Source organism: Plectropomus leopardus, chromosome 10 (genome assembly GCF_026936395.1).
Source record: "Plectropomus leopardus strain MGB_pleo_1.0 chromosome 10, ASM2693639v1, whole genome shotgun sequence".
Classification (NCBI taxonomy): Eukaryota; Metazoa; Chordata; class Actinopteri; order Perciformes; family Serranidae; genus Plectropomus; species Plectropomus leopardus.
The window spans coordinates 7,871,350-7,898,610 of NC_142185.1; the positions used below are offsets into that span (position 1 = coordinate 7,871,350).

The 27,261-nt window shown below is 39.5% G+C and overlaps 1 protein-coding gene across 6 annotated transcripts in view; it reads right to left on the minus strand.

Moving 5' to 3' along the window:
- Window positions 1–562: 562 nt before the first annotated feature.
- Window positions 563–27,261, minus strand: part of col18a1a (collagen type XVIII alpha 1 chain a) — a 99,009-nt gene continuing 72,310 nt past the window's right edge. For 2 of the 6 annotated variants that reach the window (XM_088082974.1, XM_088082972.1), the window contains 38 exons: window positions 26,021–26,083; window positions 25,003–25,145; window positions 23,785–23,811; window positions 23,297–23,503; window positions 22,583–22,609; window positions 22,336–22,398; window positions 22,124–22,201; window positions 21,999–22,049; window positions 21,624–21,752; window positions 21,428–21,490; window positions 19,933–19,977; window positions 19,606–19,689; window positions 18,612–18,743; window positions 18,171–18,242; window positions 16,883–16,909; window positions 15,756–15,854; window positions 12,481–12,516; window positions 12,060–12,149; window positions 11,928–11,957; window positions 11,238–11,273; window positions 9,611–9,670; window positions 9,426–9,503; window positions 9,253–9,288; window positions 9,099–9,152; window positions 8,876–8,947; window positions 7,998–8,063; window positions 7,669–7,699; window positions 7,242–7,295; window positions 7,083–7,117; window positions 6,864–6,995; window positions 6,530–6,689; window positions 6,356–6,420; window positions 5,513–5,641; window positions 4,097–4,129; window positions 3,677–3,997; window positions 3,110–3,307; window positions 2,151–2,266; window positions 563–1,985 (listed from right to left, as the gene is read on the minus strand). In XM_088082974.1, the coding sequence (XP_087939100.1) occupies window positions 1,772–1,985; window positions 2,151–2,266; window positions 3,110–3,307; window positions 3,677–3,997; window positions 4,097–4,129; window positions 5,513–5,641; window positions 6,356–6,420; window positions 6,530–6,689; window positions 6,864–6,995; window positions 7,083–7,117; window positions 7,242–7,295; window positions 7,669–7,699; window positions 7,998–8,063; window positions 8,876–8,947; window positions 9,099–9,152; window positions 9,253–9,288; window positions 9,426–9,503; window positions 9,611–9,670; window positions 11,238–11,273; window positions 11,928–11,957; window positions 12,060–12,149; window positions 12,481–12,516; window positions 15,756–15,854; window positions 16,883–16,909; window positions 18,171–18,242; window positions 18,612–18,743; window positions 19,606–19,689; window positions 19,933–19,977; window positions 21,428–21,490; window positions 21,624–21,752; window positions 21,999–22,049; window positions 22,124–22,201; window positions 22,336–22,398; window positions 22,583–22,609; window positions 23,297–23,503; window positions 23,785–23,811; window positions 25,003–25,145; window positions 26,021–26,083 (3,356 nt within the window). In that variant the 3' untranslated portion in view covers window positions 563–1,771. The remainder of the gene's footprint in view (window positions 1,986–2,150; window positions 2,267–3,109; window positions 3,308–3,676; window positions 3,998–4,096; window positions 4,130–5,512; window positions 5,642–6,355; window positions 6,421–6,529; window positions 6,690–6,863; window positions 6,996–7,082; window positions 7,118–7,241; window positions 7,296–7,668; window positions 7,700–7,997; window positions 8,064–8,875; window positions 8,948–9,098; window positions 9,153–9,252; window positions 9,289–9,425; window positions 9,504–9,610; window positions 9,671–11,237; window positions 11,274–11,927; window positions 11,958–12,059; window positions 12,150–12,480; window positions 12,517–15,755; window positions 15,855–16,882; window positions 16,910–18,170; window positions 18,243–18,611; window positions 18,744–19,605; window positions 19,690–19,932; window positions 19,978–21,427; window positions 21,491–21,623; window positions 21,753–21,998; window positions 22,050–22,123; window positions 22,202–22,335; window positions 22,399–22,582; window positions 22,610–23,296; window positions 23,504–23,784; window positions 23,812–25,002; window positions 25,146–26,020; window positions 26,084–27,261) is intronic. The other 4 variants (XM_042494721.2, XM_042494719.2, XM_088082973.1 and 1 more) reach the window with 3 other exon arrangements.

A 27,261-nucleotide genomic window follows, 5' to 3' on the forward strand; every position in this document is an offset into this window, starting at 1 on the left:
GGCTGGCTTCAGTATCGGTCATAAACCCTACCCCCTTCATAGTGTGTGGGACATGAGCCAAACCAAGAACTCAGAAACCATCTTTAAATTCAACTGACATGTACTTTGTAATTTTAGGTAGTGCTTATCGCCCTGATGTTGCTTTAGTTTTCGTTTTTATGATAAGTTTGTTTTTTAATTTGTTATTGTGATGCTATAAACAATTACAGTTGATGCTTGCGTTCAATGACATGACATTCACAAGCTTGCGATTCCCACAGGTCTATGTGCAGGAACGATACCACAGAGATCAGTACTGCACAGACCATGGCTATGCGAGAGTAGATGATGTATGACCCAGGTGTGTTGAGGGGCTCTTGTTCCCACTGGGGACACTGATTTGTGGTTCAGTCAATGCCACCAGCAACATGTCATTGAGTAGGACATAAAACTGCTGGTCAGGGCTGCTGTGTGAAAACTATCACGGTCACAGTGCCATCAGAGGTCCCTGTGACCATTTGGTGTAGCAAATAAAAGATTTTAAGCCATTGTTCAGGCACATGTACTGTGCATCACATTACTGTTGTAGTTGAAAAAGACTTTTATTCAGTGCCTGGGAGAAACAGTACTGCACAATTTAGTTATAAAAATGGATATCCACAGGTTCAGTCAAGCCATCAGTAGCACTAAGGCCAGGTTAGTCTCTGAAATTCAAACAAGGCTGCTGCAAAAACTGCTCTCTCCTTTACATACTGGTTTTCTTGTCCCTAACACCCGTGACAGCAATCACTCCAACAAAGATTAGCAGCAAACTAATCATTTCCAGCTTACTCACTGATAGGTTTTCATAAAGTGGTAAAAGGGAAGATAATCATTTTAGATTCAAAAGGCTCAATTTCAGCTAGAAGGACTCTTGCCCTCTGGATGTGGGATTATTCATTACAGTAGTGTCCGTGTCCAACAAGGTCATTCAAATTTAGGGTGGAGTAAAAGCATCGGAATGCATTTAAGCAAAAGCGGCTGTAACATTTACATATTTGTTGAATAATACATATGAAAGGATTGGTTTACTATATGAACTTGTTTTTTTAAAGCAGTCTCGGTTGTGTAATAAGGCAATCTCTGATCAGCTCTTTTGAAAAAGAAATTAAATGTCCTGTGCTGTGTAGAATATAAATGAGGGTATTTAGCATTTTTTGTTTTTCCAAATCATTTTTTTTCTTACATAACTTCATTTAAAAATAAATACCTATTATCTTCTTTAAAATAAGTCTTAAAAAATTTGCTGTTCCCCATCATAAACCACAATTCTAGAATGAAATTGAAAAAAAAAAATGTGGAAATGATCAATACCTAAAATTTTAAAAAAAAATGGATGGATAATGCATTTTTAGAAACAGTTCAAAAGGTAAAACATTGATAACCTCAAAAAAAAAAAATTCACAAACAACAAACATGTAATATACAGAATTTAAAAAAAAAAAAAAAAAAGGATACAATTTGAGAACGCATTTAGGTTCTCTGGTCTCGTTCTGCCCCTTGGAGAAAATATGTGCCAATGTCCCCGAGAAAAAGTACCAACACCCCCTCTGTTCGACCCATCTCTTTGGCGTTTATGGAGGGGAGGAGCAGACGATGCAAAGCGTCTCTGCCAGGCAAAGAGCCACAGGGCCAGTTCATTGGATGCCACATGCTCACCAGGCGTGTTCTCGGGGAAATTCAAACTGTTTTACTAGGGCCCAGAACAAAAAACAAAACAAAAAAAAAAAAAACATGGGAGGGTGGTCATGATTTATTTTTTGGAGTGTGATGTGAAGGCGTTCTCAATGCAGAGGACAATATAGGAGCCGGAGCAGCTACTGGAGGACTGCTGCAGGAGGTGGCCACTCTGTAGTGATGATGCCAGACCAGTCACAGCGTGGTCGCCTGCCCGCCATGTTTCGCAGTAATGGTCTGTTTGCCGGTGGCCTTTGTTATTTGATCCATGCCAGACCATTTTCTCTGGCCTGCAGGACAGCAAAAACAAGCTCATAGGTCATTATATACATACAGTATACAGCGTGTGGCCTCAGATTTAAACGGAGACAAAGGCCTTTGCTATACTAATGGCTACATGTTGGCACAAAGGATGTTGTATTGAGGATTATTGTGTAATAATTAAACAAACTCACCATGCACTGTCCCTGAGGATGTCTCTACCATCAAAGGAGTAGATTGGTACATTCTCCTTCATTTTGTTCGCATTGTCACCGAAAATAGACTCCCAACTGCTGAACAACACTTGGTCCTGCAATAGAGAAACACTGAGTTAGTTAAGGCAACAGTGAAAACACAGTAGTAGACAAAATCCTAATAAGGACATTTATGAAATCATATTTGATAGATAATCATATTTGACCTGTAAAAACAAAAAAAAGTTAGCTACAGGGTGTACATCAGGCCTTTTCAGGCCTATGGACACTGTTCAAGTGAGACCAACCTGCTGATCAGTTCTCTTTAAAAATAAAATATGAACCTGAAGGAGAAAATAATCAATGGAAAAAAAAAAACAAATACTAAAATGAGCAGATCATACTTGCAGTGACATTGTAAAGCATGTTGAAAAAAATGCCCTAGTATGTCAACAGAAGTCATAAAAACATAGTACAATATGGCCGAAAATAGTCAACTATATAGCATGTTCAAACAGCCGTAGTGTAATAAAAAACAGGAATAAATCATAGTACAGAATGCGATCGTAAAGTATGACGAAAAATTCCATTGTGTTGTATATCTGTAGAAAACAAACTCATAGTATAGTGAGTCCATCCCAAGTCAGCATAAATGTAATTTTAAAAAATGCTATAGTATAGTATGTCAAAAAATATTTGTTCATTAGCCATAATTGCTTTATCATCTCTGGCATGTAGAAAAATATGCCACAGCCATAGGATAGTATGCCAAAAAAAAAACTACTGTGTACTATATCTGAAAAAAAAAAAGAAATCATAGTACAGTTTGAGGATATGAAGTCACAGCGTAGTTTGATCTGCACTGTTAAAGGACAAGTTTGCGCCTCTAAGTATAAATAGAAATGTGTCAATTTTGGCCCGTTAGTAATTTTGCCACCTCCTCAGCAGCAGTGTCTTACCTTGAGGTTCACGATGGGGAAGCTGTCCCTGTCCGACCTGCGGACGATGGTGTAGAGGTCCTGAAGCTTGGAGGACAGGAAAGCTCTGAAGGTCCCCTTCAGGCCCACGGCGCGCGCCTGCTGGAAGCACAGGAAGTCTGCCCCACGAATTCCTCGCATGTTACCAGTTTGAGGGGCATTCAAGGCGATGAGGTGTAGCTGGTGAGGAGAGCACAGGTTTCTGTTAAAAGAGGGGCCTCTGTAAGACCTGCACATTGGTATAAGATCAATTATTTTAATTTACTAAGTTTAGTATATTATAGCAGATTGTCACCATTGGACAAATATGGCACCATTATTTTTAGTATAAAAGTATGTCCCTGTTTTAAATGCACTACAATGCGACCTCCTCCTCTTTACCACACAGAGCAACAAAAAAAAAAACAAAACCCTTATCATCACTTAATAGCTGAATGTTGAATATTTCAGGGTCACAGTTTAAACCAATTTATCCTGCTTAGCGTGATACCCTAAATAATAAACTAATTGACATTAACATTCATGAGCTTTTGCTGTAACTCCACTCACTCCTGATGCTGACGGCAGCACATGACCAGCAGGCTGCGGTACAGGTGGGCTAGGTCGTCGCTGCGGCGTGACAGCGTATCTGTTGTCAGTCTGTTGGGTGGCTAATCTTCCATCTGTCTGACCCGTGTGTCTCGGCTCTGGGAATCTGGGATCGTACTGTGGGGGGTATCTGGGGTCTACAGGCGGGTGTGGGGGAGGCTCAATGGGTCGTATGACACGATCGCCCTGGGAATAATGGCCAGCTCCGTTGTTTTGGGACTGGTCCTGGGACTGGGGATACAGGATCACTGGTGGAGGCTGGACCTCTGCCACCTCGTTCTCCTTTAAATGAAAATGAGAAAGTTTAAAAAAGTAAAAAAACAGACAGTGAATGAAAAAGGCAAAATATGTTTATTCTGTTTTTAATCGTGGGGCACTTACCAGATCTCTGAAGAAGGGGCTGTACTCTCCGAGCTGAGAGGGGAGAAGAGCTGTTTAGCAAACACTGACATCTCATCTCACAATGACTGAGTTACCTGATCTGACCTGGAGCACGTCATAATGTAGGTATTTTATGTAAACGGCCAAACACACTGAAAAGCAGTAACTGATGCACATCAGTTTATCTTCATTTAGTTTTAGTATAATATGTATATAGTCTAGGCTAAGCTAACAAAGCAGCTACCATAAGCTGTCAAAGCTCATAATAATTTTGGTGCATGTTTGGCAAGAAATTGGTATAGACCATGTCACGTGCTTTCAGTGCTTTGAGGCCTGACTGTGTTTTGAGCAGTAAACATGATTGAAATTTAAGTTATTTTACATAAATATAAAAACTAATAAAACAAAGTACAGTTTTATGATTCAGCATATCTACAACAAATACAATATTTTTTTTATAATCTCACTCTGTGGCTTTATTTCTTGCCCACTGCTGGCTGTAGGTCTGTCACAGCATCTATAAGTCTGTCACAGCAGCTATAAGTCTGTCACAGCAGCTATAAGTCTGTCACAGCATCTATAAGTCTGTCTCAGCATCTATAAGTCTGTCTCAGCATCTATAAGTCTGTCTCAGCATCTATAAGTCTGTCTCAGCATCTATAAGTCTGTCACAGCATCTATAAATATGTCACAGCAGCTATAAGTCTGTCACAGCAGCTATAAGTCTGTCTCAGCATCTATAAGTCTGTCACAGCATCTATAAGTCTGTCGCAGCAGCTATACATCTGTCACAGCAACTATTAGTCTGTCTCAGCATCTATAAGTCTGTCACAGCATCTATAAGTCTGTCACAGCAGCTATAAGTCTGTCACAGCAGCTATAAGTCTGTCACAGCAGCTATAAGTCTGTCACAGCATCTATAAGTCCGTTTCAGCATCTATAAGTCTGTCTCAGCAGCTCTAAGTCTGTCAAAGCAGCTATAAGTCTGTCACAGCATCTATAAGTCTGTCTCAGCATCTATAAGTCTGTCACAGCAGCTATAAGTCTGTCTCAGCAGCTATAAGTCTGTCACAGCAGCTATAAGTCTGTCACAGCAGCTATGCGTCTATCACAGAAGCTGTAAGTCTATCACAGCAGCTGTAGATCTATCACAGCAGCTATAAGTCTGTCACAGCAACTGTAAGTCTGTCGCAGCAGCTATACATCTGTCACAGCAACTATGAGTGTCACAGCAGCTGTAAGTCTGTCACAGCAGCTATGAGTCTGTCACAGCAGCTATGAGTCTTTCGCAGCAGCTATAAGTCTATCAGTATGTCACAGCAGCTATAAGTCTGTCACATTAGCTTTAAAGTTTAACTGAATCAAAGCTGTAAGGTATAAATGCCAATTCTGTAATTCATTTAAAAGAAGCTGTACCACAACTTGCCGCAGTCCATCCCGAACTCTGAGATAGAGATCTGCTTTGTCAATGATGTAGATGAGACTGCCCTCGGCCTGGCGTCTGGCAGTAGCCAACATTGTGTCATATGACCTCAGAACTGTGACCTGTGGAAAACAAGCATTCACAGTGTTACAGTTTTGCTGAGCATAGATGAAATAACTACAAAATGACTGCAAATTTTTCTTAAAATGAAAAGTTTTTTTTTTTACATGATATATGAATAATTTCACTTAGTATTATTAATGCCAGCATAACAATCACACAATCAGTTGGGCGATATTAAAGAAATACATCGGCCAGAAAATTACCATTTGTATATCGATTATTCACTGCAAGTCACGTTGAATTTTTTACATAGTACAGCAACACTTCAGTAAATACAGTATCATGCATGTCGGAGAAGCGTAACTGGGCATATGCACGTTTGAGCTATACTTAAATGGAGCGCGTACACACATGCATGCTTGTAGGTAGAAGTATTTTTTTTTACAGCTGCGGTGCTGAAGTGCTTGAGTTTTATTTTGCACTGCTGGAAGATATTTAGCATGAGAAGGGCTCCAGACACATTTGTATACAGCTGTAGATGTTGAAAATGTTGCTTTAGCATTGGCACTGCCAAATGCATGTAGGAAGAACATTACTCTTGTTAAATGAGGTCCCTAATAACCTCAATTTATAAAGAATTATTTCACTTATTTGGATTCTATGTTCCACATGAAGGCAAGTTCTCTTCACCAACCCATCGTAACGCGCAGTGAGTAACTGATATACAATCATTTTTGCCAGGTTTTCTTTTTAAGTGCAGTGATGGTACTCACCCCAGAGGAGTGACCAGGACTTCCAGGTGGACCAGGAGGACCAGGAGGTCCGGGAACAGTGACAGCTGCAAATGAAAACAAAAGCTTGTTAATGATTTGGCTTGTGAGGACGTCCAATAGAGTGTAAAGTTTAGAAATACCTCAATTATTGAAACATAGAAAAACGCTGCTTACAGTGATTGGGCCTATATGCTCCGGGAAGTGAGGAAGATGCTGGGGGTCCTGGAGGTCCAGGTGGTCCTGGAGGCCCTGGACGTCCATTGTAACCAACCCCTGGTGGCCCTGTTGGCCCCTGGGGTCCAGGAGGGCCAATTATGGCATCTCCTTTTGGACCCTAACATGAAAGAAAAAAATCTAAATTACTGGAACACATTTTTAATTGTCTCACCTCAGTCATGACAAGCAGCTTTGGTTTGGGTTTAATAAGGGGTCATGTGTTTCCTGCTCAGGTGAAACCATAAGTCTGCTGACTAAATGTCATCTGGGCCACTGTACTCCCTGAACTCACCGGTAAACCTGGTCTGCCAGGAGGCCCTGGTGGGCCTTGTACTCCTCCAAAGCGAGGGTCATAATATCCACCACCAGGCTCTCCCTTTTCTCCCTTAACCCCAACATCTCCACGCTCTCCCTTCAGTTCATTCTGTTGGAAATAGTTTAACACCATGAAACACAGGACATGCAGCACACTGATGAAACTGACTGGTGGTGTAGAGATAAGCTACTTTACCTTGAATGTGTAAATGTCAAAATTAGAAGCTGTTCCTGGAAAAAAAGAAAGGTTTTTTAATGACTAAGTAAAAAAGAATAATTCACATCCAAACAGTCGGGCAGTGCAAGTCAAGTCAAGTCAATTTTATTTATACAGCCCATTATCCAAAAAAATTACCTGGGATTCCTGGAAGTCCTCTGTCACCACGCTCTCCTTTTTCCCCTTTAAGTTCTACAACAAATTATCGTTTTTGACATCAGTGAGTTAAACACAATATCACACAGGTGGATCGAACATTAAAGAAAGCCTAGCACTCTGTATCAATGATAGAAATGTCTTCTGTGTTTTATCATTTCATTCCTCAAATCTAGACTTGACAGCTTAATCTCTTGACAAAAGAGTGTATATCCCCTTCAGGCTGAGGCAGCTGGATCAAACTGAAATTAAGATATGAGTGTTTATCTCTGCAGACACTTTAAAGCCTTCCTTAATCTCACTTCCTCGACTGGCACTTTTACTAAACTTCCCTGTTGTGATCCCTCTCTATCTTACAATATTATGTATTGGTGTTAAGACAACAAACAGTGTGAGTTGGAAGTCGTACCTGGGTAATTCCTTGAAGTGTCATCATAGCGCTATGAGCAGAAAGAGATGGTGATCAATTAAGAAATTCCCGCACCAATAACAGAGAAACATATTTATCTGAGGTTTGTGCTAAATTGTGGCCATTTTATAGTATCAATATTGCTTAAACAACAGAACAAACACACCAGATAATGGCAGGTCATTAATGCCCTAACAAAAATCAAGGATGATATGCTTTAGCAACCAGAGGATACATCAAGAGACATGAACTTTGTGTTACACTAACCAGTACATATATATATCCAAAGATTACTCCAAGGTATGAAGTTTTAGAGCTTGTGTACTCACATTGAAGCGATCTAAAGGAAAGGCTGGTCCAGGAGGTCCAGGTGGTCCTGGTGGACCAGGGACTCCCTGATGAAAACACAGTTATTTACTCTTTCTTTCTGTCTGGTGTGTATAAACACAGCCCTACCCATGAGGTAGTAGTGAGATTACTGACATGCAATCCCTAATTTAGGCAGTATTTTGATATTTTACTTCTACTATAACACAGTGGTTGTTAGCACTGATGAAAACGTTTGTATGTATGTAGGGCTGGATATCAGTACTCGCTACTTTTAAGGTATCAAGTGAAATAATCCAGTACCACTAGTATAAAAACTTCTCCAGTCCAGATTCCTGTATTAGACTGTTTTTGCACCAGGGGTCTAATCACTAGTGGTGTTGCAGTGATTCACCAATTTTATGGTATACCATGATATGAAAGTGGACTATTATGGTACAATGTACATTTGCTTATCTATATTAATAAAAAGAAAGTAAAAGTACTTTATGATACACAATAGATAGATAGACAGATAGATAGGTAGATAGATAGAGCCACTTTAAGAGGCCTGAGTTTGGTTCTTCTAAAGAGTAGTATATGTGAAAACACCTTTACATACAGTACTTAAACAGTACAGAACTTAAATGAAACAAGCTAACGAGAGAGACAGTTTTTGATGTGAAATGTAAGACTCTCTTCGTTTTTGCTGATTTATATGTAGTTGACAGGACACATTTAAAAAGGAACTTATAAAATAAGCACCTTTTGTGCCTCTTATTAAACTCTGGCATGACATTGGGATTGGAAAATACACAAATTGATGTTGAACTGTCCTTATTAACATCTGCCACTATAAAATCTGCCTGTCTGAAGCATTAGTAATAAGATGAATACTTACTGGGTAGCCATAACCAGAACCACCTCCCGGCTCTCCTTTCTCACCCTTGTACCCATTTACACCAGGGCGACCCTGAGGGGAGAAAGTCATTGATTAAAAATTGGGTTCTAAATGTAAGCTACAGCAATATAAACACAGGTGAGAAAAATGAGTATGTGGCACTTAGTATAAACACAAAGTACAAAAATATACCAACATAAGACACCTAAAAAAGGGGACTTACAGGGCGCCCAGGCATTCCAATTTCACCCTTTATTCCAGGAGGTCCGTACTGACCCTACAGAAACAAATCAGAAATAAATCAGAAAATGAAAGACAATGTGGGCTAACTGGAGATGGGAGTGGGTAAAAAAAAAAGTGGATTTGGAAACACTTACAGGTGGTCCAACAGGTCCAGAAGGTCCTCTGTCTCCCTACAGGCGTGGTAAGATTACCAGATAAGTTTCAACAATGAATGTATCATAACGTGAGGAGAAGAGGTGTGTATGCATTTTATAAGACAAAACAAGACGTACATTGAATGCACGCAGTCAAATGCAGTGAGACTCACCTTCAGACCTGTCAGTCCTTCCAGGTGCAGAAGATTTCCATCAGGTCCAATTACTAAGCCTGGTTCACCTTTCTCACCCTGAACACAGAACAGCAGCAATGACATGACACAGACCCAATGACAGCAGTGTCTTCACAGTGACGAGTGGCTAAATTAAACACTTGAACAAACAGGCAGAACTTTACCTTCACTCCGTAGCCTGGAGGGCCGGGGTCTCCTCTGTCACCCTTTGGTCCAATAGGACCCTGCAGGATAAAGACATTAAGATTTCTCAAATTACAAGAGGTAAGAACCACAGACATTTGGCAGTAGGAAATATCTGCTTTACCAAGATAAATTCAGCTGTTACATTAGTGTCTATGAGTTTCTGAGTGTGAGTTACTGTTTGGATACTGAGTTTAGAAATCAGTGGATGAGATGTGGGCTTCTTTTGGTAGATGCAGCGCCATCTGCTAACTGTATTAAAGAGAAGCATTTCAGTACTTGCTTTGGTTTGTTTTGTGGATACCAAACTTTGTTATGTTATCTGAATATGGGTATTCCAATTAAATGGAGCTTTAGGTGAGTGTTAAAAAAAGTCAATACTTTTTGCCTATAACAGTATTTGTTCTGTTGTGCTGAGGTTCACACAGGAAAATAACCTGGCCAATACAGAAGCTCATCTCTCTCTCTCTCTCTCTCTCTCTCTCTCTCTCTCTCTCAATAACAATGAGCAGCAAGGTGTGGGATGCATTGACCTGCAGCAGCTCTGCATCCCTGCATCTGCAAGCTCTTCATCTACTACGCTGCAGCTGCTACCAGTATAAAACCCTACGACTGCTCTGATTGGTTGTGGTCATATCGCGATAGTTCATTCACGAGAGTGGACAGGTTCAAGTACACAGTATGTTAATAAATTACATTTTATCTTAACATATAATGTATGTATTTGACCTGGGTTACCCCTAGACACATTTAACCAACATCAAAGAACTACTGGTAATTAAAAAAACAACTGTTGCGTCTCCTCTCGTGGCCTGTGTCTCGGGCAAAAAGTTACACCTGAACACACCACATAGACTTCAGCCAGCAGCACATAATAACTCTCCATACCAGCAGACAGCAGTAGTCTGTATTCTTCATTCAAAAAGGAAAACCAGAAGAACGACAGTACAGATTTAAGACGCCGATAACAAACATCTCCCTCCCTCATGACTTTAGCGGTTTGTTTACTTTCTACACTTACATTTCTCTTCTCTTTAGACTGGAGACAAAAACTAGGGAGAGAGACTCTCTGATGATGCCACATTGATTGATGGTGGACAGCCGGCCTGGTGTGTCAGGGCCTGTAATCATGTCTAATGTGATGTTTTTATCTGTCTGTTTCATTGAGCTCACTCACCATGCTGTACAGAATGCAAATTGTGGCTGTTTGGTTATTAATGACTGATTGTTAACAGTATGAAGCTGATAAAGCAAATGGGTTTATTGGCCTTTAATGTATTTTGAGAACCAAAATAGGTGAAATAAGAACTCTAATTTGGTAAAGGTCGGTGTCTTTAGTAGGAGAGAATGGTCTTCAGACTGTGGGCTCCAGCCAGGGAGGGGAATTTGGGCAGAACTGAGAGGTGCATTAACACAGCGTTGGTTTTGGTCTTTTCATGGGATTTATTCACAGTAATAATAATTTTAAAAAGAATAATGTTGATTAGCATCAAGTATAAAACACATGAGAGACATAGATAAGACACAAAGACGATGCATGTTGAGTAAAGACACTCCATATCCATACTAAGGGCAAGGTACATTTGTTTGTAATGCAGGGAGACTTACAGGGAATCCAGCTTGACCAGGCCGACCAGGTCCTCCCTGTACAGGAAAACATATGTTTCACTTCATCAGATTGGTGTTCTTCTGTGTTTTGCTAACTATTATGCACACATTGTTTTTACTGTTTCTTACAACTGACAAAAATGTTCAAGCAGATTCAAACTCGCCGTACTCTGGCCCTGATGGGTGTGATTCATTCTAAAATGTTAGCAGTGAAATATGTGCAGCTGTCACTCAGTGCAGATGAATGGTATAAAGCTGCCTTTAATAACAGATTGAAATGGAAACAGATGTTTTGTTGTTATATTTGATAAAGGGTCAGCACAGACGTGTGTACTGAACAGCTGTTCCATAATCACTCTAACACAATCAACGATTAGTTAATTGTACGTTTTACCACTTGGTAAAATACTGGTTAACATGCTTGTCTGTCATGTCTCAGGTGATGTCCCACCCTATGGTTATGATTACAAATATACAATCAACTGTGTGTGTAAAAAGCTCAGTGACATTATAGGGCCTTGTTTATTGTATCATCAGACAAAATGCATTTAGATCTCAGTCTGAAGGCAATCTCTCATCCTTTGTGGTACCAATGTAATTTGTTTTTTAAATACGGCAAAATGAAAGCTATGCAAGAGTTGTTTTGCCATATTTTGGTATCAGTATTACTGTTTAACCATGAATACAAACCTGAGGGCCAGCATTGCCAACAGCATCAGACTGTAGTGACACAAAGAGAACAAAGTTAAGTTGAAGACTATCACTGATTAAAACGGGTCTAAGTTTTGGATTTCAGTCTAATGTTTGTTTATGACTACTTACATTGCCATGTGCTTGGTAGATGATTTGTCCTGGTGGTCCAGGTGGGCCAGGTGGACCTGGAAGTCCAGTTCCATCTCGACCTGGTTCACCCTAAAACCATGACACACAGACATGCATAAAATGATAAAGAACTGTCCCAACTTGTAAGAAATCCATGATCAGAAATTAATCCAATGATAAATGTAACAGCTTTAGTTTTTATGTTTGTATTAAATATAAAGAATATAAATATCTTCAAAAATAGTTTTTAAAAAAAAATCTTTTTCCTTTTCAGAAATCTCTAAAGGTCCAAGAGATTAACAAAACTACAGTGAACAATTTACTGTAACTAAAAAGAAACTTACAGAAGTTATTTTATAGACATGTTCATAGTCAGCATAATGTTTACATAAACAGATACACAGGGTTAAATGATATTTACCCTCTCTCCTTTGGTTCCACTCTCACCCTTTGGTCCCTGTAAAGTTAAGGAGGGATGAGACAAAAGACACAATGGTGAAAAAAACTATATGTCCGAAATAAAAGAATAAAAATATATATAAATAAATAAATAGAAAATACAGAATAAATTTGATATCATAATTAAATTTAAAATATTTTTTCTTTGTCAAATATCATTAGGGCCCAAGCACAAACTGTGCGAGGACTCTCTTGGAGAGCAAGGAATTATTATTTTTCTGCCAAATGAATCACATTTTTGGAGGTCTCAACATTCTCAAAAACTCATGAAACTTGGTACTGGTGAAAAATGTTGTATTTTGTTGGTTTCAGATATGGGCGTAGCAAAATGGCTCCACAGTGCCGCCTAATGGCCCCAATGGCCAGTTTCACCTACAATTACGAAATTTGGTACATTTATGTATCATGCCCAGACGCACAAAACGCCCCTTGGACCCACCCCCCCAAACCCAACAGAAAGTCGGCCATTTTGAATTTCATGCTCATTTTTGGTGATTTCCAGCCTCGAATTTTCGCGAACTTGTCCTACAGGATTATTCCAATCGAGTTCAAATTTGGTGTGTCCAGTCTTAATCCCTTGGTGATGAAAAGTTATCACAGGTCCGTGCAAAACTTTTGTGGTTTTCCCATGGTAGGGTGTAGAATTTTAACGTTTAGCTATGAAACAGGATATTGTTATAACTTTGGTGTACATTGACCGATCTGCCTGAAACTTCTTAGGTTTGATGAGGGTCTCTCCATGAACACATCTGTATGACAATATACACTAGTCGTAATAGCGCCACCAACTGGCAACAAGAAGTAAGCCTTGCAAGACAGTTATGTTTTAATTTACATGAAATTTTCATGGTCCGGTCTAAAAATGATGTACACCCAGATGATGAAGAATTTATGTGCCCTCCAGTGCCATCTAGTGGCCGCTGGAAGTACTACATCATGTGAAATATCTCACTCCAAGGTCCAAATTCTCTGCGTGCATTATCCGATTTTCACAGAAATGAACGACCATTTTAGCAGGAGTTCACCTGTACCCCAACATACATGGGTGTGCAAGGACCCTTTCATCACTGCCTGCAGCTTTAATTTATGTTTACTTCAGCAGATCGATGTATTTCCTCACTGAAAACAAGTGTTTTTAAATATCAAATGGGGGGAAAATGCTTTCTTCATTCATCTCAAAAGGTTTAAGAAATGGATATAAAATTTTTATCAATTCCAAACTTTCTTGAAAATATACTGAGTATATGGCCAAAAAAATCTTAACTGAAGGGCTATTATAGGCCAATAACAGGACTTCAGTCGCTTACAGTGGATGGAGTTTTCTGAGCTGTTGTGACCAAAGTATGAATAACAACTTAGCTGTTTCCATGAAAATTGGACAAACTCTAGCAAATGAAAGCTCTTGAAAAAGGTAGAATGCGGACTTTGAGTTAAATTGCTATTTCCACGGTCAAGAATGACTTTCACTGGTGCGTCACTGGCTCAGTGGATAGAGCAGGCACCCCATGAACAGAAGCTAAGTCCTAGCTGCAGCAGTCACAGATTCGATTCCAGCCTCAGCCCTTTGCTGCATGTCTTCCCCCCTCTCTCTCCTCCTTTCACACTTAGTCTCTGTCCTATCCAGTAAAGGCAGAAATACCCCCCCCAAAACAAGAATAACTTTAATTCTTATATTGGGTATGACTTGTGATAGATCCCAACTTTACAGTATATTTAAAGCAGTTTTCCTGACACTGATAAACTCTAAAGCTCTTCAGTGCCTCTTCATTGTGGCCAAACTGTGTTTTAACTTCTTCTGCACTGCTGGAAACAGCAGCAGGATGTGCGAAAGATGATTATTCTTTGTCCCTGCACAGTCCATTTCATTCCCTCTATTATGGTTACTTTTTTACAAAATTGTTTGACACAGGGGTTTTTGTGAGGGGTTGGCACTTTCTGCTACTGTTACTGCATTCTGCCAATATTTGTATGACTTCAGTCTGCATACTCGGTTGTTTTTCCTCAGAACAACAAAATAATAATTTTGTCACCCAGAATGCACTCAGTATAAAAGATGTTATGAATTTACCTGTTAAGGCCTCAAGGGGAAATGTTCCACAAACATAAGCATTTAAAATAGTAAATTATGTTTACCCCGTTGTTTGTTAGGTTATGACATTGTTGGACCGCTGTGTAAAATTTTGTCAGAAATAGTGTATGAATTCTTGCGTTATGACCAAAAGAATGTTTTTTTTTTGCTGTCACAGTGACCTTTGACCATCCAAATCCTATCAGTTAATCCTTGATGTGCCAAAGTTGAAGAAAATCCCTCAAGACGTTCTTGAGATATCATGTCCATGAGAATTGGGGGACGGACAACCTGAAAACATAATGCCTCTAGCAATGGCGCCGGCATGGCGGCAAAGAAACAAAACACAAAGCATGAATGTTTCCTTTAAAGTCACATATCATTTTGACAGTTGCTGTCTGTAGTGTAACATTGTAAACCAAATGCTGCCTAAAATCACACAGGTTTCAAACATCTAACACTGTGATAACACTACAACAACCTCTGCTATCCAGCTGATGTGTGAAATAATCTTATCCCGCCTCAGCACCAGCGACAGCCATGGCCAGAGGTGTTATGTTTTCGGGTCATCTGTCTGTCTGTTCATCCCGTTCTCAGGAATACAGTATCACAAGAACAACATGAGGGAATTTCTTAAAATTTGGTTCTAACATCCTCTTGGAGTCAAGGATGAACTCATGAGATTTTGCTGGTCAAAGGTCAAGGTCACTGGCATCAGACTCATCATCGTGAAAGTGATATCTCATCATTGAGAGTATTTCTCAAAATTCAGCACTAACGCCCACTTGAACTGATTAGATTTTGGAGGTTAAAGGTCACTGTTACTATGACTTCCATTACTTAAGAATTCATATGCCAATCATGACAAAACTTCACACAAATCTGATAACATTATAATCAAAGTGTCACTGTGACATTATAATGTTCTGCAAAAACACTTTTCTGGCCATTACTCAACGTTATATCTAAGGGAAGGGGAGATATTTGGTCAGATCCTGAATTGGTGACATTAGTTTTTGGGTGTTCACCTTGAAACTGTGCTAATTGTGTGGATCTTCTTTGCTGCTGTTGGGAAGATGTGTGTAAAGCGTCCCATTCAATTTGACTGATTTGCGGTGATGTACAAACACAAGATGCTAATTCTAGTTTTTCATGTAGATCTATTTTACCTGAGGTCCGGGGAAGCCGTCCAACCCTGGCCGTCCATCTATTCCTGCACGACCCTCAGTTCCCTTCTGACCCGGTATACCAGGCAGCCCAGCTTTACCCTGCAGAGGTACACCAACAAAAAAAAAACAAAATTCAGTAAAACACAAAAAGTTATTACCGCATTACTTCCCACAATGTGAAAAGTTTACTTGAATTGCCTTTTTTCCCCCCTCTATTTGTTTCATCAATCAGGACAAGGGCCTTATTTCCCCTTAGCAATCAATAAAACTGCAGCGTATTTTTCTGGACCTCAATGGTTTAGGAAAAAAACAAGTGAGACGACAGTAGAGGAGAGTTGCAAGGATAAGTCTACCGCCAATAACCAAACCTGAATTCTAAATAATCTCATTAAGAGCCTTGAGGGTGTGCCCCCTGCTCAGTCCTTGGTGGCTCTACCTCACCTCAGGCTTGTTTGTGTGTTTCAACCATACACTGTATATAAAGATGGACGCCATGACAGCTCTCCCAAAGTGAGGTTATTTCAATATTGATCACCCCCTGGTGTCTGACTGCAGTACAGGTCCTAAGGCCCGCCCCTCCGTGTTAGTGAATGGTCATAGGCTGAACTAAAAACTCAAAGTACACGCCAAATAAATTTTTCCCAAAGATGGTTTCTGTCTCTGAAGGTAGTTCTCATCGCCCTGTTTGTTCAAGTGTTTGTTTTCATGATAAGTTCAGTTTTAATGAGTTATTAAATTATTCAAAAGGGGCTTATCCACCATGATTGACAGCTGTGACAGTCAATCCATGCGCTCACATTCAATGGAGCTGCTCACGATTGGTCAGACAGGTGTTTGGGCGGGAACTCCCCCACCACAGATATCGATATCGGCTCCCAATGACATCACCTTCTCAAAATGGCAATGCTCGTATTTGGGATATTTTAACCTCAATTCAGCATACAGGTGGTAAGTGGGGGCGCGTCATCCATCTTTATTTACAGTCTATGGTTTCAACTAACTTCAGTAGTTTTCAGTAGTTTGCTATTATAAAAAAATAAAACAGTAAATAAACAATGTGAGTTGGAGAAGGGGGAAAGACGACCAGCTTATGACAGATAACTAGAAAAATGACTTCAGTTACTTACAGGAAGTCCGGGCATGCCAGGAGGACCCTGAAAGCAAACATATGATTATTTGCAGCTTCGAGTATATCTTCCTTGCCTATGTTAGCATGCTCACTAAAATTCCACCATATGATAATATGATAATATTCTGAATTTAGTATGGTTTAGTATCATGTAAACAGCATATTCTGTGGAATGCTCTAAAATTTTCCGAATTCATACATTTCTGATTAACCCTTTTAAACCAAGATTGACATCAGCTTTCTAGTGCTGCAATCACAAGTTTTTAAAACCTTTAAACCCTGGGCTCATTGGATTGATTTCCCTTTAAAAACATGGGAAAAAGGCAATGAGCAACTTTTTTTGACTTTACCAATTTTATTTATTTTTCTTTTGTTTTTTTGTTTTATTTCTTGTTTGTTTTTTCTCCTAAATTTCTTGTACTTTTAACTAATTTCTTGCTAATTACTGGGACATTTCTTTTAAAATTGCTTAATGCCTATTCTCATGTCTTTTTTTTTAAGAATTCAAGCCAATCTGCCCAGTTTTCAAAGGGTTAAAAACTAAGGATATGCTGATTTATTAAGGGCATTTATACAGCGCATTTGGAATTAGTGTCTGATTTAGTGTTTTTAACTTTTTTGCAAAAGTTAAAACCAGTAAACAAGGATTTGAAAAAAGTGCTGGTTGCATCCATTTATCTGCTTGAGCTTGCAACTTTTTGTTCTTACTACCATGAAAACTTTACTGACCTCGGCTACAGTGACCACAGCATTACTTGATAGCGACTGTTATCTGAGCTATGCCAAGATGCTTATTTCTGCAGAAATACTACACTAACATGGTTGATCAACAAATTTAAATTACATTTTCAGGTGAAATGTAAATAGAACATGCGTGTGAGGCTAGCTATGGTGATGAACATTTATTTTGCTGCTTCAAAATTTACAATAGTGCTGCCACAAGACTGCATTTTGATTAAGAAGCAAAACCGTAAAAGACTAATCTTATTTTCAGATTTAATTTCTCCTAACTTTCTCTGTCAATGGCACTCTGGAAAATAAAACAGCCAATATCTTGCATCCGATTCTGTCCTACAAAGTGGCTTCATGAACACAGTTTAAAGCTGCTGATCAGATCTGGGATCACAGATGTACTCTGGCTTGTAATATGGGGCATACAAATATTTTAAGAATTGTATCCCAAGTAAGAACTATTGCCTACTTTAAACACTGTAATGTGAAGATTTTAAAACCGCAATATCATCTTCCATAGGACCTGAAGTATTCCTTCAATACGGGGTACTGACCTGTCTTCCTTCTGGTCCTCTGACGCCAGGAAGTCCATTGCTGATACCTCCACCAGAGCCCTCCATGTCATCCTTCAAACACAAAAAAAATTTTAACACAAAGAGCCAAACTAAAATTTGGCTTTTTTTCTCCAGTTTTATTTATTTTAACATTGAATGCTTTCATGTCACCTCAGATGATTTACCTCATTGATATACTGAACAAACAACCTGACCACACCAGTGTATCTGCACCACAGCTGTCAATACACACTGTTTTGTATTGTTACTGAACATCTTTTCAAATCGTCATTTATTTTATCAGAAGCTATCCTGGTGCTCTGTCCCAGACAACAAAATTACACAAATAAAATGATGGGTTTTTTAAAAATCTTTTTCTGGGAGATTTTTTTGTCAACTCAATCAAAAGGTATCTTCACGAAAAACAAAGCAAGAACTTACAAATCCAACACGATAACTTGGTCCTGGAGGTCCAGGAGGCCCAGGTGGCCCAACCGGTCCAATGGGTCCAGGAAGACCAGCCAGTCCAGGTTCTCCTGGAGTTCCTGGTAAACCGGGGTCTCCTCGAGATCCCTGTACAGTGGAATGACAAAATCAGAGTTAAGAATAAAAATACAAAGTTAGGTTAGTAGGCCACATTTAGACGAGAATGGCCCCACTTGGAATGGAAAAGTCTTCCCTTTTCATTTAAATAAACCAAAAATGACACTGTGAGAACTATCTTCGTGTACATGGATCCTCAAAACAACTGAAACTATGTAGTATGCATGCCAGGCCAATAGCTGGTGGTGTAACATGTAATGATAAACATAAAAGAGCACCACACGAATGCACAACGTGCGGCCGTGACGTCACTGTTCTCACAGGATCTGCGCGTTGTAAGTTTACACAGCGACAGAAGGGGTTGTGTTTTCAAAGATTTCCCTCTGAAACACGGTTTCAAAAGTTTGAGTTTTCAGGCCCCCAAAACGTTGTCGTCGTGTGAATGAAAGGCCAAACTGCAACAAAAGTTTAATGTTTCATGCAAGAACCGTTGCCATGTAAACAGCCCCTAAAAGCAAAATCAAAGATTTCACCATTAGTAAAATGAATCTAACAATGTTAAGGTAATGTAGATTTTTTAAAAATCATTTGTTAGTAACAATAATAATAATAATTTCTCATATCCTGCACAAAACCTCTCATACTTGTGTAATGCAGCATTTAGTATGGACGAGTGCAATTTAGTAGTTTGCAGGATAATGTAGCTGCTCAGTGACCCATGCTCATTGTTCTTGGGCCAAATTCAGACATCCCCAAGTGTTAAACCAAACCATAGCCAGCACTCAGATTAAACTTTAAATCAAGTCTGTAGCTGACAATATTTGAGAAACATTTGCATATTGTTAGAAGACACAAATCCCCTTTGATGGCTGACGTGCTGGAGCCCAGTTACCTGCACATGGGGAGGCTTAGGAAAGTAGGAGGAGGATAAATAGTGGGGCAGCAGATTGATGAGGAAAGAAAAGTAGGAGCTCGGCTGGAGAAATGAAAGGGATGAGAGCAGCTTTAGGAATAGTTGGATGGAAGTTGATATGTCATTCTAGTTAGTGAACCTGCTTTACGCAGTTCTGGTATTCCCAAAAACACACCACCAACTTACATTCAATTTATGTACCTATATCTCAGGAGTATGTCTCTTGGAGTGTAGATCATACTATAAAATAGCAGCTACTTTAAGGTAAAAAAATGAACAAAAGGAAATAGGGTCATGAATTCGTACCTTCTCTCCAACTGCTCCTGGAAGGCCCAGCTCACCTGAATCACCCTGGTGTAGCAGAGAGCAAGACAAAAACATTTAATAGAAATGCCAGTTACAGTCAGACTGACATTTAAATTCTTCTTTTTTTGTACGGAAATATAAATTGTAATAATACTTTGGCCTAGTGCAGGTTTGCAACATTTTAAAAAAATATTTGTGGAAACATCATCCAAACCTCAAGCCTCTGAGTGAGTGGTTCCCATGGCAGTGGTTGGCAGACATCAGAGACCCAGTGTTTTAGCCACACGTCTTAGCTCTTTATAGCCTACATATGCTGATACAAGCTGTTGTTTCCCCCTTTTCAACAAGCTAATGTTGGTTATGCACAATTAACAATTTACAGTGTGCCTTTGCAACATTTAACACTTGTGAGGACTGAGAGCATTGAAGTTTTGCCCACTAAGTAAGCTGAAGCAAACATGTGAATGGCTTCCACTGCAAAAGCCCCCAGAAATTGCACCACCAACTTTGTAGCTGGTTTGACACAGTGGCCAAACTGTGGAACTACAGTTTTCAGGTCCGTCATCTGATGCCATTGGGCCTATAAAGACTTTTTTTCCATTGACTTTCATTGGGAAAGAGACGTCTGTTTTTTGTGAGCATCACAACCCCTGCAAAGTTTCACTATCTGGATTTAATCTGTTCAGTCCAAGAACATCTTAAAAGTATTGAAAAGACGCAAGATTTAATCATTTCTTCCCCATTCAGGTTAGTGGAGTGCTAAACTGGAAGTTAGCCACTCAGCCGACAAAGTCTGTCATGCACTGGCTCTGCCCGATGATGTGGAGGATCTGGGTAATATCATACCTTTCATGGCTTCATTAGCCACTGAGCAAGTTTCATAGGAATGAACATGACCCGCCCCCAACGCTGTATCCAGTTTTTCTTTATATATCCATGCTCAGGAAGTGGAAGCTTATTAGCCTAGCTTGCCGATGTTAGTGTTTATTCCCACCAAATGTATTTTTCAACACCCACTGAGTCACTGACAGCTCCCATCACTCAGTGTTGTATTATAGAAAGGAGGGGAAGACGGTCTAGCTAGCGTTAGCTGTGTCTCTTCAATGGGTCCAGTTATGATTGGTGACAAAAGCTGCCTCCATATACATCAACAAACAGAGTATCAGCCAATAGCATATCTCAACTGCCTGGTATGAGGACAGTTTCCGTATATTCTCATAAAAAAATATGTAGAATTTAAATACTTTGCACTAAAATATAAATATTTTGACCTGAATCCATCAACAGCACTAATAAATATACCAGTATACATCGATTTTCAGCTAAAAAAAGAAGTTTGAGGGTTTAGTTATGCTTTCATTTCAGCTTGACTGACACAGATTGTTTACACTGTGACTACTGTTGAGAAGTTTTGTGGTTTAAGTTCACGGGATACCAATATTACATTTTGTCAGTTTTTACAGAGGAAACAATTAATGTCACAATGTCACATTACCTTTTCTCCCTTGGGACCAGCAGCTCCTGGGAGGCCATCAGTACCCGGCAAACCAGGCAAGCCCTAGAGTCCAACAGATTTGGTTCAGGTATACAGTTGATTAAGTTACACTCTATAGTCATATTAATTATGATTCAGAGGGCTTAAAGTTTTATTTAGCTAGTAGTGTTGGGAGACAAACACTTGGGACACCTACAGGTTGACCGGGTGCTCCATCCTTTCCTGGTGGTCCGAATGCCCCAGAACTCGATGCTGTGCCTCCTCCTGCTATAGAGGGACCAGGAGGACCGGGGGGACCAGGGGGACCTGGTGGGCCAGGCAGTCCCTACAACAACAAAACAAAAATGCGTTTGCATAAAGTAGATGTATATTAATCTCTAATGTCTTTTCAGATCTAAGATCGCTATCATCGTATCAAAATGGAAGTATCCAGAAACAGAAACATCTTTTACCTACAATTTATCTTCTTTGTGGTTTGACATTTACAGATGCTAGTTAGAGTCTTAAAGTAATAAAGATGACATGCTTCACTACTGTTGAGAGTAATGTTTATATATTTAATTCTTCTCACCCGAACAGACTCCAGATCAGGAAACCCTGAGCCTTCCATGTCCACAAAAGTCTGAAATACACAAAGTGAAATCAGTTGTAGCTGCAGGACATCACAGCATGTGACCGAGGCCAAGATTAACTCACAGATCTGAGTCCTGGTCCTGGGGGTCCTGGAGGTCCTGGGGGTCCCCTTGGGCCAGGTTGACCCTCTCCACGGTCTCCCTGTGTGCATGAGACTCATTAAGACAACGAAGATTTCTACAACCATTCATCCATTGAATCCATTCAAACTGAAATAATGTGTCTATTTGACACATTCTACTGTACTTTGTCTTTTACTCTGTTGATCATCTGACCTTTTCTCCTTTAGTTCCAGGGTCACCTGGGGTTCCTGGGAAACCTGGAGGTCCATCAGGACCCTGTGTAAGGAGACAATGTTAGGGCATTAGAGGTTGTCCTGGTGTTAATACAATGAAAAGATGAGTGTTAAGGAATAGATATCTTTTTTAAACAATCCATCATCACATGACCTTCTGACAGTTAGTAAGAGTTAAAGTCATTTATAAGTGATCTTGGTATTGTGCAGGAAAAACAAGCGCTTACGGTTTTGCCATCCTCACCAGGATCACCCTGTGAGAATGAAAAAACAAAACAAAACAAACAGAACAAAATTAAATACATGTCCTTGGAGACACATTTGTGATTTTAAAAAATGACAAATAACATTTAAAACTCAAGAGATTTTTTCTCTTGGTTTCTCAATTGAGCATAAAACAGAGAAGATGTGCTTCACAGTAAGGCTGCCCAAAGTATCATATCACGTTTTTTGGTTCAAAATTTAATTTTAAACATTGTACATCCAATAGTATAGAAAGTACCAAAGCTATAAAAAAAAACCCAAACAGATCAGACCAATCAGATTGTCAATATATGGCTGCTCTGATGAAACAAAGAGGAACATGACAATATGGTCTTTAACCTGTGGCTGATACGGCATTCTCTCTGGCAACAAACCCATCGACTGACTGGAGGTGTGAGTTTAGTGACTCTTTCTGTATCAGCAATTTGCACTGATTGTTAATAAAAACATTATCCCATTCTGAATGCCTGAGACTTCTGTTGCTTTTTGCCAATGTATCCATAGAGGTTTAGAGTATCTTTTCAAAAAAATATTTTTATAATAGTATCAAAGTTTAAAATTCTGGTATTGTGACAACATTACTTTACAGTAAAGACACAAATGTAACAAATACAGAAGCATTTGGTTTAAATTTTATGCTTGTTTCAATTTAAAGACTTAAACTATAGTCTACTAACTGGCTCTCCGTCATTTCCTGGTGGTCCCTGGGGGCCTGTGTCGCCTTTTGGTCCAGGTGGTCCTCGAGGTCCGGGGACTCTGGCAGCACCTGTGCCATCACTGCCGACTGAAAACTCAGTTGCAGGCCCTGGAGGGCCAGGGGGACCGGGGGGCCCAATGGGGCCGGGCTCTCCCTTCTTTCCTTGGTAGCCAAAGCCTGCGCTGCCCTGGAGATGAAGAAGCGTCCGTGTTAACTGAGGTTAAGACTAAAACTTTTCCACATCTGTCAGTTCAGGGTGGACCTGTGTTATTTTACTGTGATTACTTTCAACTTCAACGGATATCTAAACAATGAAATCAACACTACAGTTTCCTATTGTAATGTTGTAGCAGCCCTCTCTGTCATTTTTTTTCCAAGACCCCTGTTAGATCATCATCTGTAACTTGATTTCTCGGTGACTTTAATCAAAGAGCCAAAAGCGCAAAAATAAGATAATCTCTAACTTACCTTTGCTCCCTTTTCCCCTGGTTCTCCCTGGAAAGGACAAGCAGAAACACTGCCAAGTGAGTGCCAACAGTTTTCGTCTTGCTTTCTCACCTATGTATGACTAAAATCCACTGACGTGTATCAACAAAAGCACTTCAAATTTCATTAGGAGTCTGCTGAGTAACATGAACTACAGGCTCAAATGCTGTATTAAAATCTTAAGGGGAAAAAATGAAATTAAATCCTGTTTCATTAGCATCAAATCATTACAAACAATATACATCAACCTACAGTAACAGGACAGTAACTTATGTTTGTCAATAGAAATAAGTTAGATGCGTAATACCTGCTAATATAAAGTTAATTTTTGTCTTTGTGTCCATATCCCCTGATAGACTCAATCTGCGTATTAGTTTTCTTTTCTCCTTATTTAATGTATGTTATCACACCATATTATTAAGGTTTTTTTGAATTGTGTGAATGGTGTTTTAAGAAAATGAAATCAATGTCAGGCCCACAATATTTTCCTCATTTGAAATGTGTTCCTAAACTTACAATCACTTTAAAAAACATTTTGGCACAATAAGACATTATACAAGAAATTAAATGTAAGACCTTTTAAATGTATTTTTTTTTAACCAAATTTAAGTCATCCATTCATTATTCAAGCATTGCAGATAAGTATATATGGTAGGTTTAAGTAGGAATAGGGTTGTAGATTAAAATGTAGTTTAATCTACATTTTACCAGCAGATAAGTGCTAGTATAAAGTAAAAAGACAGCATTAAGTTCAGGAATGAGACTTTCATGCAGAAGAGCTTGATTCATTTTGACAAAAAAAGAAACCAACAGATGGATAAATTATATTATATATTTTTTGTGACCTCTTAAATTTATGTTGAAGACTACTTAATGACTTTAAAGCCCTTGTATTTATAAAACAGAATTTAAGATTTTTTGAGGACTTGCAGACACAGTGTTACATTGCATATGCTTGAAAAACAAAAAGGGCTTGCAGCTCCCTCTAGTGTTCCTTTGGGACACTTAACCACATGTCACTGCTATTACTACCACTGCTCGTCTTTGCTTCTGCTTTCAGCCCACTGCAACTTTCCCAAGGACAGATTATGTCAAAAGAAAAAGTTTCCTAGCATTATCAGTGCGTCCTGTTCCCCTCATGCTGCATGACAAAGGCTATTTTGTCCACTATCACAGCAGATCATAAAAAAAGGTCCAAACCTTCTCTCCACGGCCCCCACCCCGCGAGCTGGAGCCAGAGCCAGAGCCAGAGCCAGCCTCTCCCTTCGGCCCAATTGGACCCCTGTCTCCTTTCGCTCCTGTATCCCCTCGGTCACCCTTTTCTCCTTTAGCCCCAACTGGCCCTGAAAACAACAACAAAGGGAGAGAGTCATTTATGCCCTCATGAAAAGACCTTTCAAAAATGATGAATGATTGTATCCCACATCCCAAACAATATACAGGACCCAAAAGAAGAGGAGAAAAGAGCGAAAGAAAATGACTTTTTGCCTGATGGAGCGAGAATCCCAGTGTGCGGGGCTGTGATTTAAAGGCCATGTGAAGGTTTGGAGGAATGCACCTTCCCACACCTGCATGCATGCACTACCATCCTGATATTTATATTCTGCTGTGAGCTGAATTGACCTTAAACTCTTCCCACAGAGTGTGTCACTTTTAGCAGAGCTTGTTTCAGATGCATACCATTTCCTCAGTTGTATTGAAGTCGCACATCTCCAATGCTGCTGACATGCACAGCAACATGATGTCCACTTCAAGCAGGCTTTTTCAGTGATACATCAGCATGGAATATTCACTGAAAAAACTAATACCTCATATCACAGCATAAGCAGCCTAAACTAATATGCAACATTTTCCAATCCTTGTTATTTTTAAGAAAGAAACATCTCTGTGAAGAGCAACAAAAATTGCAAATTCATCTCTCTCTCTCTCTCCCTCTTCTAAAAAGAACTTTGTGTACATTTTTTTTTAGAGGATTACAGCCAGAACGACCCAATTTTCCATCCCCCTGCTGGCTCATATACCAACATGTCTGCCATCCTGCCTGAATTCAAAAGCATAAAGTAGACAGCTCATGCATTCTTTGGATTGTGTGCTTTTGAAATCCATGTGAGGTCCTGCAGGAGGAGCACACATGAAGCAGGCAAAACATTTAACGATAGAATAAAGCACAGGAGGTTTGAATGTTTGTCTCTGTGTTTTTAATTCCACCTCGACCCACCTGGTGACCCAGGAAGTCCGGGGCTGGACTCCACAGAGTGTGAAACGTGCTGGGAGTCACTTGCTGAACACAACGCAAAAGACAGTGTTAAATTCAGTTCCAGAAGAACATTAATTCAAGTCAGTCACACGTGGGCTCCAGGACAAAGTGAGGCCATGTGTGAGAGCTGATCCGCCATTCTGTACATCCAACTTCTTGAGCATTTAAAAAAAAGGTGTTTTTTGAAATGTTGATTTTACTGAGTGTATGATTACAGCTAAGGAACCATTTCAAGTAATCTGTTATCCAATGTGAAATGGACTGGATCCTGATTACTCTGCTTACTGATGCATCTGACAAGACGCTGTGTCTTTGTCCTACAGTTAGCTTAAAATACAGCAAAGTACGTCAACGTCTTTCCAGTTCATGGTTGAATTTTCACAGTTTTAGTCAGTAGGGATGCACAATACTGTACATTTTGTCAGTATGCCAATATATCACAACACATTTGGTCAATAACTGATACCAATAATGATACATCCACTTTTCTCCCAACCTGATTTAAGTTAGCATTGTCTCTTCTGTTGTGGAATTAACATCTTATTATGCACATTCTCATCATGAGGGCCCACCAGCAGATGGAGACATTAAATACGATGCTTTTCAGTGTATGTAATATTCATTCATTATGTAAAAAAAAGAAAAATACTTCAATTTTTGGTTAATGTTTTGTACATCTTCACTTTGTCAACAAAATATAATATTTCAGTAAGCCAGTATCTGCTGATGGCAATGAAAGGGCCCCGTAGGCTCAACACACTGCAGCATTTAGAAAAAAGTGCTGCTTGAAACAATCCAAAAACATAATGGCCTATCAATAACTTAATAAACCAAAAACTATGGCAACAAAAGTATGTCTAAGCCATGTGCCCAACTTTTTAGTGTACCCACCCCCATTGTAATTGTGATCCACTGAGTTTCTCGCAGAATGTTTTTTTTAATGCTGCATGTGTTGTCTAATTGGTGAAGACGTTTCTTCATTTGCTCATGTCGTGTCTATATGCATGTGCTTTGCTAGACTCCACTGGAGGACCCTGTGCAATTTGTAATATGGAAAATGCAGTTAAAGCAGACAAAAATCTGTTTTACTTTCTCTATGGGTCAATCTCTAAGTAAGATTTGGGGTATATTATTCTCAATAGATGCAAGAAACACACACAACACTTTAGTGCCCAAGTTAGAGACTTCAAACCCCTACGTTC